Source organism: Pholis gunnellus, assembly GCF_910591455.1.
Source record: "Pholis gunnellus genome assembly, chromosome: 13".
Classification (NCBI taxonomy): domain Eukaryota; kingdom Metazoa; phylum Chordata; class Actinopteri; order Perciformes; family Pholidae; genus Pholis; species Pholis gunnellus.
This window is the reverse complement of record NC_136540.1, coordinates 6382868-6399088: the sequence shown is the minus strand read 5'-3', so window position 1 is coordinate 6399088 and position 16221 is coordinate 6382868. Positions and strand designations below refer to the sequence as shown.

The 16221-nt window shown below is 41.6% G+C and overlaps 1 protein-coding gene across 2 annotated transcripts; it reads left to right on the top strand.

Annotated features, from left to right (window-relative positions):
* Positions 1-1925: 1925 nt before the first annotated feature.
* abcg4a (ATP-binding cassette, sub-family G (WHITE), member 4a) lies at positions 1926-13273 on the top strand (the record flags this gene model as incomplete). Of its 2 annotated transcripts, XM_079172140.1 has the most annotated exons (15): positions 1926-2023; positions 4027-4256; positions 8446-8563; positions 8649-8781; positions 8864-8914; positions 9310-9455; positions 9561-9684; positions 9903-10017; positions 10104-10243; positions 11409-11507; positions 11647-11815; positions 11915-12015; positions 12103-12261; positions 12770-12888; positions 13048-13273. In XM_079172140.1, the coding sequence occupies 15 exons, from the start codon at positions 1926-1928 to the stop codon at positions 13271-13273; spliced, it is 2028 nt and encodes a 675-aa protein (XP_079028266.1). The 2 variants fall into 2 exon arrangements, with proteins under 2 accessions (XP_079028266.1, XP_079028267.1); XM_079172141.1 differs by lacking the exon at positions 1926-2023 and having other exon boundaries at positions 4028-4256; positions 10104-10247; positions 11416-11507.
* Positions 13274-16221: the final 2948 nt, after the last annotated feature.

Here is a 16221-nt window from a genome sequence, read left to right as displayed (position 1 = left end):
AGAGCAGTTGTCCTCAGTGCCATCCTGTAAGATCGTTTCCCTCAGATGTCGACTAACACTTCATTCAGCTCAGTACTTATAGTGTGCCAGCCTATCCCTCTTTTACGAGCATATACTGCAGTCCTATAGAAAACCTTTACTCCTGCATGCCACCATGTCACTTTGCAAAGATGTCTTTGTTGAGGTTAAATATTCACAGCCACAGACTGAAACAAAAGCTAACATGAGTGTTTGCTCTTATGTGGCAGTCCGTCACTGTTAATGTGCTTTATGAATAGAGAACCACCGTTATCTCTGAAGTGACTTAATGATCATGTAGTTGATTAATGATCTTTCCTTGTGGTTATGTGTCCTCGCAGGGCATGAATACAAATGGTTGGTTGATCTTAGATAATTTATGTATGCAAACGCAAGCCTATTCTTCGGAGAATGTAAGAAAGGTCGTATCTCTTTCCTCGAGGCAAATATTACATTATGCAATCAGGATTTGGCCTTTTAGCTAGAATGATGGATTTAATTAGCACCTCACGTGTTGCAGTCTTGTCAATCAGTCAAGCTCCAATGCAATGCAACACATATACTAAAATCAAAGCATCCATCTTTATTTTTGACACTGACTTGTCTCTAGTCACACCAAGATTGAGCTGTAGAACAACATAACAAGAACAAAATGTGTTGCAACACAGAGTAAGATGCGATGATTGATAATGACTGGTCTATGTGTAGTGTGATGGATTCAGGTTTACATGTGTTACAGTGTCTCTGTCTGAGAAGAGGGTCCTGGTTGCTAATGCATTCATAAGGGAGCCATATATCACACCGAGAGAGATGGGTTGCTGTGCTGAAATTCCTCACCTTGCGACGGGTCGTTTTAAATTGGTCTGATTAAGAGGAAGGTGCAACTGTCTAAAAATGGTTTGGATCTCCTCTCATGGGTGATGTAAGCCATGTAGCGCCCGCTTGAACGCGAGTAACCCCGGCTGTTTTACCGAAAATAACCCGGGCACTGCAGCATCAGCACCGGGCAGCTGCGCAGGTGCGGCCTTTAAAGAGACAGCGGGGCCTAGAAATTCCACATAAACCTTCCTCAGTGTTTACACAGACTGTCAATAATAGTGCAGTGACGGCGAGGGAAGCCAAATTGATCCTCTGTATCAGTATTATGTGGCAAGAGGCTAAATAGAAACGTACTATCCACAGCGGAGCTTTATCCTAATTTCATTGGGTTATTCCCATATCTCTCATTTCCCCAGAGAGAAGTGGCCTCAGAATAGGAAATTGAATACTTGAAAGGTTTAAATTGGCATCGAGGGGCTCATTTAATGAAACAGACTGTGGCATCAACCTGATCCAAATTCATTTAATCAACTGTGAATTCATTCCAACTTTTAGGTATAGCCTTAAATCGCTGTGATATCTTTGAAATGTCTTTACATGGACTTCAATTATTTATTTATTTTCATTTTAATTCATTCTAAAACATGAGATCAGGATGAGGATTAGCGAGCGAGGATTACCACAAAACCAAAACAGTATTTTTTCCCCCCTCCATTAGCATCCTGTCAGCAACGCCCTGCATCCCAGACCGGCGTGCGTACCACACAGACGCACTAACCGGCAAGAGGATAACGTTGGCTGCTATATCGAGCTGCTGCTGCTGCTCCTGAAGCATCTGCAGCGCTGTTTGGCTGTTTTTGTTTCATTCCAGATGTCAGAGACAGAGAGGAGATTGACATCAACGCCATTAATGAGGATGTGTGTGGGTATTTCGATGCCAGTTCGGATGGGATGGATTCACTGAAAGGAATAATCCCACCGAGGAAGAAAGAAAACATGACAGGCATCCTGTTCCCCTGACGATTATCGGGGATGCAGTCATAGTTTGGGGCCGGACATGCTTTTAATCTGGGGAGTTGCTGTAGTGGATGCGGGATGGTGTGCGCCGCACCCCGAGATATATTGATAAAGAGAATACAGCCCTTTCCTTTAATGCCTCTCGGCCGATAAGGATTTTTCCTGGACTGTAGCGCACAGTGAGCATCTTGTTGTTGTTTTTTTGTTTTTTTACCGGCTCGGACGGTTTGGGGACCTTCTGATGTAGAGGGATTGTGCTGTTTCGTCTGAAGGGATCAACTGAGCACTGTTGCTCTCACCCAGAGAGGAGAACCAGGGCTGAGCTGCTCACCTGGTCATTTCAACACACAATATTAAGTATGTGCAATGTGCGTGTGTGTGTGTGTGTGTGTGTGTGTGTGTGTGTGTGTGTGTGTGTGTGTGTGTGTGTGTGTGTGAGTGAGTGTTTGAGTGTGCACGTGCACGTGCAATGCAACACACAGCAGCAGCCTTATTGCTTATGTGTCCTCAGAATTATTTATGACTCATCTATCTTTAAAAAAAAAAGAAAAAGAGTCACCTCTCCCTACTGCTCTGTCATTTTACAGCCTAAATAGTGTCTGCTGTTTTCATTCTCATCAGTTTGTTGTTAACAGGTGCTTTTTGAAGAGCTGGCAGCTCCCCCGTCACTGCAGAGCACAGAGTCGCCACACCACTGCAAAGCTATCCATTTATTAACCATATTTCACTCCCTGGAGACTTTTACAATGCCTGCGTGTGCTCACATGTCCTTGCTTAGGGGCCGCACATGAGGGCACATCGAGGCCTTCAATCTGACTAAGAGGCCATTAAAGCCTGTCCGTGTTTTACTGAGCTTATATGCAGACTTGTAATGGAAATTCACTAATGGCAGGGTGATCAATAGAAGCCATGGTCAATTTCCTTCACTGGCGCTCTTCACATGGGGAGGTTTAACTGTACATACACAGTAGGTCATGATAGTAGTACTAAGAGAGACTGCATGGCATGGCAGCAGTGGATGTACACCGATTATGTGTTCAAACTTGATACGAGTTTTGATTTTTTTAATTCTGCTTCTTAGTCTCTGTTTTAGGTTTGCTTTGCTCCATAACTCTTTATCTATGATGAATGGTGTCATATTTGTTAGTATTTGTTATATAACCTAGTGAATGGTGTCACATTTTCATGAGGATAAGTGTCCCTGAATTAATCAGTAATCCATTTCTGACCCAAACAGACATCACGTGTGTGTGTCCCCATGACTTCTTTATCTGCTCAAAGATGTTCAAAGCAGTCCTCAAGTGTTTGGGTAGATTTTATGCCAATGTCAGGAGTGCATGTACACAAAATAGATCATTTTCAACATGTTTTCTATCTTTTTTTGACAAAATCAGCTGTTTTGTATGTTAGCAGTGCACTTTTATTATGCACAATATTACACGTAATTTATTTAAACACGCATCTGATTCGTTTTCCTGAGCATTTAAAAATGATCGTCCTTAAACTTTCAACTGATAATTACACGGCTCTTTATTTACAGGTACTAATCTAAATATCTACTGGAGTATATTTTTTGTTAAATAACTTTTATTTTACCCGATGAATGAAATATTAATGGCAACTGAATGTTGTGCTGTTACACCTCCTGACATCTTCAGTATGCTGATATTGGTGAAACAAAATGGTTCAGTTTCAGATTATTGTCAAGCTAATGGATCAGCAGCTACTATATATCATAAAAGACGCTTCAGACAGGCCTCCTCTAAAAGGAAATTTATGTGAATCAGCAGTATAAGCGTGCTGCAGGACTGAAACCAGATCCTGACTCTTCACATTTAGAATCTCATTCCCCTCCACCAGCCAGATCATAAAATAAACTATAATCAGATTATACTAAGCACCTACAATTAAGATGGTGTCTGCAGTCATCCTAAAATCACTTCTACAACACACCTTTGTGTCCTTACAGCTCATGCTGAGGCACCAGTTTTGAATCAGTCATCCAACTAAACAAAAGAACCAAAACCGAACAATGAATTGTTCATTTAAATCTGCATCTGATGCTCTTCTTGTATGAAAATGTGAGGCTTCCTTTCTGAAGCGGTAGAGTGGAGTTGAGCTTGGAAACACTTGTAAAGACTGACATGTCTGTCCTTCTTTGCATCCTTCCAGCATGGCCGAGAGGACACTGGAACAGGGCTCGGTCAGCATCCCGATGGAGGAGACCAAACTCCAAGGCGGAGCGCCTCCGGAGGCGCCGCTGCTCATCCACCTGAAGAAAGTGGAGAACCACATCACTGAGGCTCAGCGCTTCTCCCACCTCCCACGCCGCTCTACTGTGGACCTGGAGTTCAATGAGCTCTCGTACACCATCCGCGAGGGTCCCTGGTGGAGGAGGAGAGGTACTGCATAGCTCAGTTCACATAGTATCCATGATGGATGAGCGAGCATGCACCACCCATGAAGATCAATATCTGGAGTGCAGAAATTCCTAGGGAGCCATTTAAAAGCCTGACATTTAAGACAAATATAAAAAAAAGATCTCAGTGTTATTCTGCCTCTCTTGCTTTGCTCTATTGTTCTGACACATGTAGCCCAGCCCTGTCCTCACACACACACACACACACACACACACACACACACACACACACACACACACACACACTTGCAGACTTCCACCAGGTTGTAGCAGGCAGTGTGCTTGTATAAGCTTTGCTGCAATCAGCAGAGTTTAGACATAGTAAATAATTTACGCTCGCAGGTTGGCAAACTGCTTGCATCTCTTTCCCCTGTGTTGTCTGACGATGGGCGGTGAGTCAGGCCCACGATTGATCTACTCATGAAATATGAACAGCATTTCAACTCACCACCTTTATTGATGATGAGCCTCCAACCTTTGGTCGTTTCTGCGTGTCAACTAAACCGCCCTCTGTAAATGTGTAGCTGCTCTTGTTACGTCCTGTATATTTAGCAGGGTGAGGATGGCGGACTTCAGAGGAATCCTTTATTCACATAGCATCCTTAGGGGAGGCCCTACATTATGCATTGCAGGTTGTCTTGTGTTATGAAAGTATTGTGAAAGTCTGGCAGAGGAGTGTTTGTTGATCCCCCTGTGAAACCTGAATGTACAGAGAGTAGGAATGAGGAGGATCAGAAAGTGCTTGATGCTGATGTTTTTTTGCTTTAGTCTCAATCAACCTGTGGTTTCTGCTTGTGTTTGTGTTGTCGCTTCAGGGCACCTGCTTCAACTCATCAGGCTGCTGATGTGTGAGCAGGAACTGTCTTAGCTTTTACTAATTAAGATGTGCCTTTCGTAGAGAGGCTCGCCTGCCATTTTACTCTCCTTCCAATCTGACTGAACCTCCCGTCATAGACTTGTACATCCAGCTCTTTATAACTTCACTCTGCCTCTCCAATTACCTCTGCCACTCATACAGTAATATAATCAGGGTGTTGCGCTTGCATTTGACATGAACTGTAGCTTACACTGAGGGGCTTGTTGGTGTTTGTGTCTCATTTGACAAGCTAAGCTCAGAGCTGATTCTCTGCAATTCCTGTCTGCCGAATCAAAGCTGTGAATGGTATAATCACACAGAGCTTGAGGCTGTTGTTCTGCTGTAGCCTATAGTCAGAGATTATTTTTCCTTAGAATTTTATGTCATTTCTGCTTCACGACGATGTAATTACAGCTGATAGAGGAAAGGGGATGACGTGAACGAGGAGCCTTGAACCCATGATGTCATTTGTAATTCAAAGTGTTTTAGTCTTTGAGACAATGACACCGTACTTATGAGTCACTCCTTAGGTCTGTGGCCAACAGGAAGAGATTATCGAGGAAGATATTGTTGCAGTGAATGTAGAATTGTTTATTTTATTGTAATAGGTTGGGTGATGTATGAGCTGTCCACCGTCTGCATTAGTTAGGTTCTTCTTGGCCATTTATCCCTGTTAGGCTGTCGTTGCTGGGACCTGCTTTCATGTTTTGGGTATTCTCCTCCTGTTGAGGAATTCTCCTAACTGGTGAAACTCTGGCCCAGTCACCGCATGGGAAGGTACAGGAAGAGGGGGCGAGAGCAGGAAAAGGTTTATATGCCTCTAGGTGATATCAGCTCTGCATTTTGCTGTGTACTGCAATTTAGTCTCTGCTCCTGCATTGCTGAATTGTTAGGAGGAAGAGGAGCGTGGTCATCTTTTCAGATAAAATCACATCTTCTACTCTACATGCTCTATGCTGCTTGGACAGTTCTCCTTTTAAAATGCATGGCCATGCACACGATGACTCAAATGTATGACGCAAAGTAACCCATGCTGCTTCACTACTCAAGTTTTGTCATTTTCTTGCAGGATGGTTATGAAAATGTATGATTAGGTGTAATTAGATTTAAATATGAAGAAGCTTTGTATTTGGTTATTTATCCTGTTCTGTTGTAGACCAGATGGTCAGAAAAAGTACAACAGAAATCAAAGCGAGGCTATTTTGTCATGTGAAGAATGGTAGCCGTTTACAGAGACTGAGAAAATGATCAAGGACATCAGACAAATCATTGAGCTTCAACTGAGTTGATTTATACAGTTATAAGTCGTTCAAATAGCTTAACTTAAAAGAGAACTCCACTGACTTAACATATCGAAGTCTGTTTACAGGTCTTGTAAAGTAGCACATGTGAAAAAGTTGTATATATCCTTTTGTGTCTCCAGAAGGAGCTGTGCCATGTCTGATTAATTGCCTTAAGTGATGTCACTTTAGTCAGCTTCAGTTGTAGCTGAAGACAAGCTTCCCAGACCTCTGTAGCCATTCCTTTCTGCTTGTGGTTATCAGCTCGAAGCTACATTAGCAGCAACTATAGCATAACACCTGAATCTCCGTCCAAACTGTCGCTAGTCGAGTTGCATCGTGGGTTGTGTAGGCACCAGGTTTTGACGAGGAAGAAACCTTTTGGAAACGTGATAATCCTGGTGTGAGAATTGAGTTGTCATTTGTGTCAAGGGCTTCCATTTGAGGCACGAGATAACCCCACCTCAACCGTGACTCAAAATAATTTGTCTATCAATTACTTTGATATTTCCTCCGAGATCAGACTCGATGTACACTGGCACATGCTGTTAAATCGGTGTGTCTTTGACATTGAGGTGACTGAGGTCAGCTATGCTCTGTGGCTCTCATGAGACTGGTTGATCAGGATGTGTTCGCAGCCTCCGACGGATAAGGCCATTATTATGCACAGGGTTGGATCATCAGTATGCACCGCATGCCGGTGCAGGGCTGCTTCACTTACAGCAGGCTGCTCTGCTGTCTAAATGGAGGCGCTCTGATGTAATAACCCTGCGTGGGAGGAGGGGGCACTGCCATTAGGCCACTTTACTCATAGAGTGAGGGTTAAGGGGGCTGGCAGCTCTGCTGAGCCCCTTACACAGCTCGAGACAGGAAGAAGCATCCCTGCAGAAATGGGTGAGGCGAGGGGGTGACGGCGAGACAGGACACGGACAGCGCTTTTTAACTTTCCATATCTGGAAGCTTTCAGATTGTCAGTTCTAAACCTGGTTTGCATCATGAATAAAAACCTGAACCATCTTCATTAGAAGGCCACGCCACTTCAGCCATTGTTAAAACCACTGCAGGGAAGTAATGTCTGTGGTTTTTCTGTTGGCGCCACTGAGGAAGCCATGATCTTAAATCTTTCTGTACGTTGTTTCTTTAGTTGTTGTTTTTTACAGTGATGTCTTGCTGCACACCTGATGCGCAGCTCTCCTAAAATACTGTGAAATCTTCTGGCACATCTTTGTCTGTCTAACTCTCCATTTCCAGTATTTCTAGTATTTCTTTAAAATGTTGGCTTGGTGTAGCCTGCTAATCAGGATAATGTTTAATCAGACAGCTTATATGATTTACTGCTCTGCTTGCTCTGCCTGATGGTTCCTGGTGTTCAGTATTAGCAGTCAGTGACTTCCTCTGCTGGAGTGAAATTAGGCTCGCTGTCTGCATAATTATCTGTAGAAGTATTTTAAGAACTGAGCACGACCTGTCACGACGCAACACGGCTCAGTAAGTTCCATAATATATAAAACATAAAATATACAGTAAATGAACTAAAAATGTCATTTCATTCCTCAATAGTTGACCTGTAGTGTGTAAGATGGTGCAGAATTCAATAATATGTTTTCAGCTTACTTTTAACCATCTTTGTTTAGATAGATTATTTCACTTTAAAATTATTTATGGCTCTTGTGTTGAATCTAGCTCTCAAAAACTCAATCTTTTATACACTTGCTATTTTGTTTTTGTGCTTGTATATTTCCATCTTTACTCAATGAGCTTTTTACTGGTCTTTTCCCAGTTATTTGTCCTCTTTGTCTGTGATTACTGGTGTATGTTCAAAACACACTTCAGAAATATTTTGTAGATCTTGTAACAAATGTGAGTCTAGTAAATCAGCTAGAATTGTAAAAATAACAAATGTATTCAAGCTTATTGTTCCAAATCTTTCAACACCATACAAAGATACTAAATGTAAATGTCTGAGGATGATTGAAAATAAATATTTCAGACCGATTAGAGCACTATAAATAACAGCTTTTCCTCCTGTTTGTCAGGTTACAAAGCCCTCCTCAAGTGTCTGTCTGGAAGATTCAAAAGCAAAGAGCTGATTGGCATAATGGGGCCTTCTGGGGCTGGGAAATCCACTCTGATGAATATTCTGGCGGGATACAGGTGAGATGTGGAAGATCATACTTTTGACGTAAATCACTGCTTAGAAAATGTCTGTAATATTATTACGCTTTCTGTTTGGAAACAGGGAGACGGGCATGAAGGGCCAGATCCTGGTGAATGGTCGGCCGAGGGACCTGAGGACCTTCAGGAAGATGTCCTGCTACATCATGCAGGATGACATGCTGCTGCCACACCTCACTGTGAGGGAGGCCATGATGGTGAGGTCATCTAAAGACAAAGAATAGCGGCTAAATACCTCGTTAAATCCTAATGTTCAATCGACTTCTGTCTGTCTTTCAGGTTTCTGCCAATCTGAAACTGAATGAGAGCATGCAGGTCAAAAAAGAGCTCGTAAGTCTGAATATATCGATTGCATTTCAATTTACAGAATTATCTTTAGCAACAGGTGGGCAAGACAATAGAAATGTGTCAAAGTAGTGCTCAGCTAGAAGTCATTATGAGTGAGCCAGCCTGCTTTATGGTAATAAACATAATAATGTATCCTGTTTTTTTAAAAATCTCATTCACTGAATTAATCAAATACAGTTATTTTCATTTGGTTACTTTATAGATGAAATAATAATTTGGCCATTAATATCACGTGACTTCCTATACATGGATAACTAAAAGTATTTATGTATCAACATTATGATATAAGGTCACATGTACCATGATTGTGTATTTTATCCTTACTGGCACCCGTACGTTCAGTTATGTTACCACATCTGCTTCTGTTTGTGTCTCAGGTGGATGAGATCCTGACTGCTCTGGGTCTTCAGGAGTGCGCTCAGACACGCACCAACTGTATCTCCGGAGGCCAGTGTAAAAGACTGGCCATCGCCCTCGAGCTGGTCAACAATCCTCCTGTCATGTTCTTTGATGAGCCCACCAGGTAGGATATTGCTTGGCTGGTTTGAATGTGTGATATCTTCACATAAATACAGATTAAACAATGTCTCTGTGGGTTTTTTCTGCCTCGTCTTGTGTCCCATCCTAGTGGTTTGGACAGTGCGTCTTGCTTCCAGGTGGTTTCTCTCATGAAGTCTTTGGCTCTGGGAGGACGGTCAATTATCTGCACCATTCACCAGCCCAGTGCCAAGCTCTTTGAGATGTTTGATAAGGTAACTTGAGTGCTTCTAGGGCTGGACACATTTAGCTTTCCATTAACTGCTGCTCAGACCAGGGCTCTGCAGGTTAGCATGATTCAGTTTATCCAGCTGACAAGCAGCGCAGCAGTCGACACACAGCCCTGTTGTTTTGTCAGTTGTTCATATATTATTCAGACATTCCGTGTGTTGAAAACAATGTTGATTACGTTGTACCTGTGTTCCTCCTCCAGCTGTACATCCTCAGTCAGGGTCAGTGCATATACAAGGGCACAGTCCCGTACCTCATCCCGTATCTGAAGAACCTGGGCCTCCACTGTCCAACCTATCACAATCCTGCTGACTTCAGTAAGTCAAGCAACTCCTTTAGTACAAGCGTGTGTCTGTGTTTGTCAGTGTTTTTGCTCTTACCAGCTTGTCCTCTCTGTCCTCAGTCATTGAGGTGGCGTCAGGGGAGTATGGGGATCTTAATCCAGTGCTGTTTGAGGCTGTCCAGGGTGGACTGTGTTCCGAGGAGGGCAAGAAGAACTCCAGAGACAAAAATGGCTCTTCCTCTCCCTCTCATTGTCCCAGTGTGAGTGGTGCCACCCCTCTCACCTAGCACCCCACACCTATATGTTTTAGATTAACACACGTCATAGCCTCACATCACGTAGTAATACAAAATGCAAGCCCTTTAACCACAGAACGCTGAAAATGTCTCACTTTAATAATGTCAAAAAATTGTTGGAAGACAGGAAATTGCTTCAGACTTCATCAGTTTCCTTCAGTGATTTCTGATGGATTAACTTCTTCCATTAAGCAATAATGGATGTACTCTAATAACTTAATTAAGTTTTAAATAAGAAGTCGCAGCCAGTAAAGGAACCCCACAACTAAACACACACTGAACTGTGTTGAATTCTAGCCTTTTCCTGTACACATCATCCAAACTGTTCCCCCTCTCCTCCACTCCATCGATCTTTCTCCTCAGCCTCTCTCAGCTTCCTCTCACTCGCTCTTTCTCAGCCCCATAAGTCACCTTTGATAAGAGCATTAGCTAAATACTAAAACTCTAAATGTAAACCACCAAGAGCTCTCTGATATACGATTACTCCTGTATGATGCAGTTTGGCCCTTCTACGCCTTAAAATACTTTATTACTTTATTGATTTTTTTTCTGTTGCCCTTTCTATCTTGTGTTTTCTGTATCATCAGCATGTAACCTTTACACTAATAACCAGAGATTGTGATGTATTTCATTCTTATATACGACCATCTCTTCATTTTCTGACTAAAGCCTCCAATCTTTCATCTACTTTGATAGCGTGATTCAAGATATTGTTGCAACTAAAGTGACCTTCCACTCCCACTCAAAATATCTGCCATCATTCATTGTGTGGGGCATTGTGTGTTCAGAGGTTTAATTCCTTTTGGGAAAAGAAATGTTGTCTATACTGACATTATAACATTGTTAAGAGAAAATGAATTACCTCTTCAGCATCAGATTAGAAACGATTTCAATACATTCTGATTCATGATCTTAAATATCATATTTATTACGTGATGTAAAAACATATTAAATAAACAACCAGACTATTTGTATTCTTATTTTCACAACATGACATAGTAAAGGGTATGATTCGTCTTTCAAAGGTTGTCTTGTATCTGTGTACTGTATATTGTATATATAAATATATGTATTTAATTGTATATTATTTACATAATTAACTCCTTGTTCTCACTGTCTTTCTCCACAGGACACAGGAACACTTGAGAAACACAGCTTTGCCACCAGTACATTCACACAGTTCTGCATCCTCTTCAAAAGAACTTTTGTAACAATATGCAGAGACATGGTAAAATGATTATTCTATGGTCTGTATCTGCTCAAACTCAGACTGTAAATAGCAAAGCCTATTATAGTAAAAACAGGTTTAGTTAGACTCCTGATATCAAGGCTGTTGAGTTGTGTTGATGTTTATTTTGTGTTTTAAGGTGCTGACCCACCTCAGGGTGATGTCCCATATTTGTATTGGAGTGCTGATTGGCCTGCTTTATCTCAACATTGGAAATGATGCCAGCAAGGTCTTCAACAACACTGGTTTCCTCTTTTTCTCCATGTTGTTCCTCATGTTTGCTGCCCTGATGCCCACCATCCTAACCTGTAAGATGCCGAGTCTCGGTAGAGATGGGAAACATTGATTTGCTGTTGTTTTTCTGGGTGAAGTGGAATGTTTTTTTTAACACTGCTGCTGTTCCACAGTTCCTCTGGAGATGTCCGTGTTTATGAGGGAACATCTCAACTACTGGTACAGCCTGAAGGCCTATTATTTGGCCAAAACCATGGCTGATATACCATTCCAGGTAATATTCAAATGATCGAGCACATCATGGTTTGGACGTGACTACAGTATATTTCAAATTAGCGACACTACAAAATCTCTTCTACAGGTGCTTTGTCCAATCATGTACTGTAGTATAGTGTACTGGATGACTGATCAGCCTCCAGAGGCGGCTCGCTACCTGCTCTTCATGGCCTTGTCCACATCCACGGCGCTGGTGGCCCAATCCCTGGGTCTGCTTATAGGGGCTGCATCCACGTCTCTTCAGGTAGGCAAACCTGCACACTTTTAAATCCCCCTCCTCTAGAATATGTGTTTTGACTTTTGTAACTTCCCTTGGGTGTTTGACCTTCACTGTGCAAGGACTTCACTTCACTGAGAATGAGCTTTTCAATGAAGTAGGAGCCATCATTGTCTCCAGTAGTAAGAGTAATTGATTACAGTTTTGTGGAGTTAGAAAGAAGTGGGCAAAACTCTGTAGCCTGCTCCTCATTTCTGCTGGAGGGCAGTGGATCGAATCTGCATTTGCTGCCACTAGCCATGAGTGGTCGGGTTGCATTGTGGGTAATAATGTGGGCGCCACAAAGAAGAATACGTAATAAGACGATATCTCTGGTTCTACTGCATTGACTTTGATCCTTTTCTTAAACTGTCCAATTGTGAGTCCAATATTGTTCTAGAAGTGCAAATACTAGGAAGTATTCCTCTGAGTATTTTCTGACAATGTATTTAATTGAGACAGTTTTTTATTTGAATGTTACTCATTTGCTCCACAGGTAGCAACCTTCGTGGGTCCAGTCACAGCCATACCTGTACTACTCTTCTCTGGCTTCTTTGTCAATTTTGACACCATTCCCAAATACCTACAGTGGAGCTCTTATGTTTCCTATGTCAGGTACTGTCAGTGGTTTATGTAGTTCAAATTTCGAAGAGAGTTCAGCCACTATTTTTAGACTTTTGCTAAATTTATTTAGGCTATCTGTCTTTTTTTTAATCTGAAATGATTTTCTTTAAATGTGGCCGGGTTCACAAGTAAAAAAATTTCGTCTTTCAGGTACGGCTTTGAGGGGGTGATACTCTCTATCTATGGGATGAACCGGTCGGAGCTGGAGTGTCCGGGCGTGGTGTGTAAGTTCCAAAAGCCAGAAGAGGTCCTGCAGCTGCTGGATGTTCAGGATGCGAAGCTCTACGTGGACTTCATTGCGCTGGGGGTTTTCTTCCTGGTCCTTAGACTGGCTACTTACCTGGTTCTACGCTACAAAGTCAAGTCAGAGCGTTAAGACGTCCAGATGATGGATTTGGACGCCTGCACATTACCCGGCAGTGTGGGATAGTAAGCAAACATATAGTCTCTCTTTCTCTGTCTTTACTTTACATATATGTACAAAAACAAACACAAGTCCAGCACACACAATCATCAGAAAGCTGTGCTGCACTACCAAAGTGCACAGTATAATATTCTCTTTTAAACGGTTTGTTATTCAAGAAAAAAGGAAAAGTGTTGTTCTGTCTCCCATTGTTACGTGTCCTTCAGGTAATAGTATTTTCCCCCCCAGCATTACCTTCCAAAAATATTGTGTATCTGCACTATACATAAACAGAATACCCAACTTGGTATCAGAAAGCATGTGTCTTTAAGCTGAGAAATTTTGATTTAGCCCCCGGGTCTATGGGGAGCCATAATGACCATCACGGTGCAGGAGAGTCCAATAACGTGTAGCTTCTCAATTCAATGCCTAAAAAGATAATCCAAGGTTATCTTTGGATCAGAATCCCGATAATTGATTTGTCATTGGACAGCACCCATGAAGATGGCACAAGAACACGATTTCAAGATGGATGCCCTCTTATTTCCATCAGGAAAAGTGGAAAATTTCAGTGTCAGAAAGCTTTTGTGCGGCTTCTCACTCCCCTGTAGGATCATCTCATCAGGTATCCTTTCCTAGACGCTGAACACGATGTCTTTTCTTTACGGAGTAGGACTTTAACAAACCGACTGCCAGTGGATGACTTTCCTCGCTTTCCATCTGCAGTGTGGATCATTTTTGCAGGACCTTCTGCCCTACCATTGAAGGTGGTAGAGCGTTTAGACATGGATGAAATGTTTGTATAAAATGTCACGTCTTATAGAAAAGACCGCTGTGGATTCGCCCTGCAACCAGGCCTATGATTCCTAACACGTTTGTTTCCTCTGTAAGAGAGGAAGCATTCAGTGAACAGGGAGCAGATTGTGAAATCAAGCATGACTGCGGTTTCTAGCCTGGTGCAGAGGACTGTTGCACAGTAGGAATGGTGTTTCAGGTGAAGTGCAACAGCCTATTCTGTAGTTCAAAAAAGTCTAAACGGTGTCGCTCTTTTGACACATTTCTTGGAATTGCTTGTTTTCACTGGTTGTATGACTCTTTAGCTGCCTCCTCCCTAAACTACGAAAGGAAATAACATTTTGTTCACTCCTTCTCTTCTTCTTCTGCTTTGCTGATGTCTGACAAATGTGTTGTTGTCCTAAACAATGCTAGATACTTGAAATGCTGGCTGGGCGGTTTTTGTGCCTCTGATCTAGAATGATTTGAGTTTCCTCTGCTTCATTATTTGCACATACACCTTATGTCAATTTACATGCCAGTTCACACACACACACACAGACACGCATTCACACACACATACACTCACACACACACACACAGCGTCTTGTGCACACAGACATACACAACACTCACAAGCAAACAATGTTTAGAAGAGTCCTCGTTGTTTCGGGGCAATGCAAATATTTTACAATAGACTTGCTATGAAATATTTCTTACTTAAACTATGCTACTTAGTAACCCTTATTATAAAGCATAAAATAATAAGTATATAATCAATGATTGTACAGTGAATATGTTATACTGTAAACAAATGTACATTTGCACTTTTCAATGTTTGTTCTTTTTTATTTATTTATATTTCATTTTATTTTTATATATCTATGTGATGCTTGAAAGTATAACGGGAAAACAGCAACCGAATGTTGCATGTTCACATTAGGAATGAAATTTATGAAATATAAAATTTCAGAGTGAAGCATAACGATTTTATTTCCCCATCCAAATGTGTATATCCTGCCATGGAGGAGATGCAAATCCTCTGCTTTCTGCCGAACATTTATAGAATATCTGTAATCGAGTGCGTCACCGCTGTAGATAAAAAAAGATAGAATCGGGAGTGAGAAGTACCGTAGAAATGTGTGAAATGTGCTGGAAGACAGACAACTAAATGTATCATTGTGTAGCTAAAGAGATTGGCGGTCTCTTTAGGAAGAAACTGGATCTGTGAAGCAGATGAGTGATCGTAGATCTGCTTCACTGTTCAGCAGGTGGAGTCCTGCTCAGACAGAAAGCTGCAGGTGGAGGTTTGGATTCTGTCATTAATAGCAATAGTCAACATTGTGATGTTTAATTGTTATACCTCCCACTGCTGTGGCATCAGTCAGTTCATATGTTTTATATTAAGACCTCGATACGAGTCCTTTCGTTCCTACCAGTTTTATGATGTGCAATAACCATCCAAAGGTGTTTTAACTCTATCAGGCCAATTTCAACAGAGGACAATGTGAAATGTCTGTCTCGTTTTCATCTTTTCATTTCAGTTAGTGTTTTTGTTGCTTCTGTTCATTAACTAATTTGGTGGGTGTGTTTACTTTAATGGATGAACATCTTGGGGATTTAATTGGAGGGACAGAAGCAGAATAATAATAGAAAAATGTACTGTAGACGGGTGCTAGATAAGCTAAAGCTACCTGGCAGATACTTCCATTTTAATGTCAGACCCCGTCAATTGGTTCTCAAGTTAACAACGTGTAGAGTGGGAGAAGTATTGCATAAAGTCAGTTTTACTGTCAACACAGCAGATATATGTTTTAACCTTCCTTAAAATATATTAAAATCCATGAGTTAATACCAGACCTGCAGGTATGACTTTGTATGGTAAAAAAAAGAGAAAAGAAACAGCTCCAACCCTGGAACAAAGCGGGGATAATTGTCAGTGTTGAAGTCATTAACCAGTCTGGGAACGTCTCGTCCTGAAGTCTTAAAGGCCTATGGTACAAAAAAAAAAATGTTAATCTTGTGACCAAAGAAAGAGCTCTAAAAAAAAGTTTCCCTCAATGTGTGCAGTGATTCAAATCTAGATGGATTTTCCTGATTTCTTAATTAAGATTTGTTTTGCAGTGTCCCTTCCAGGTCAGAGTGGT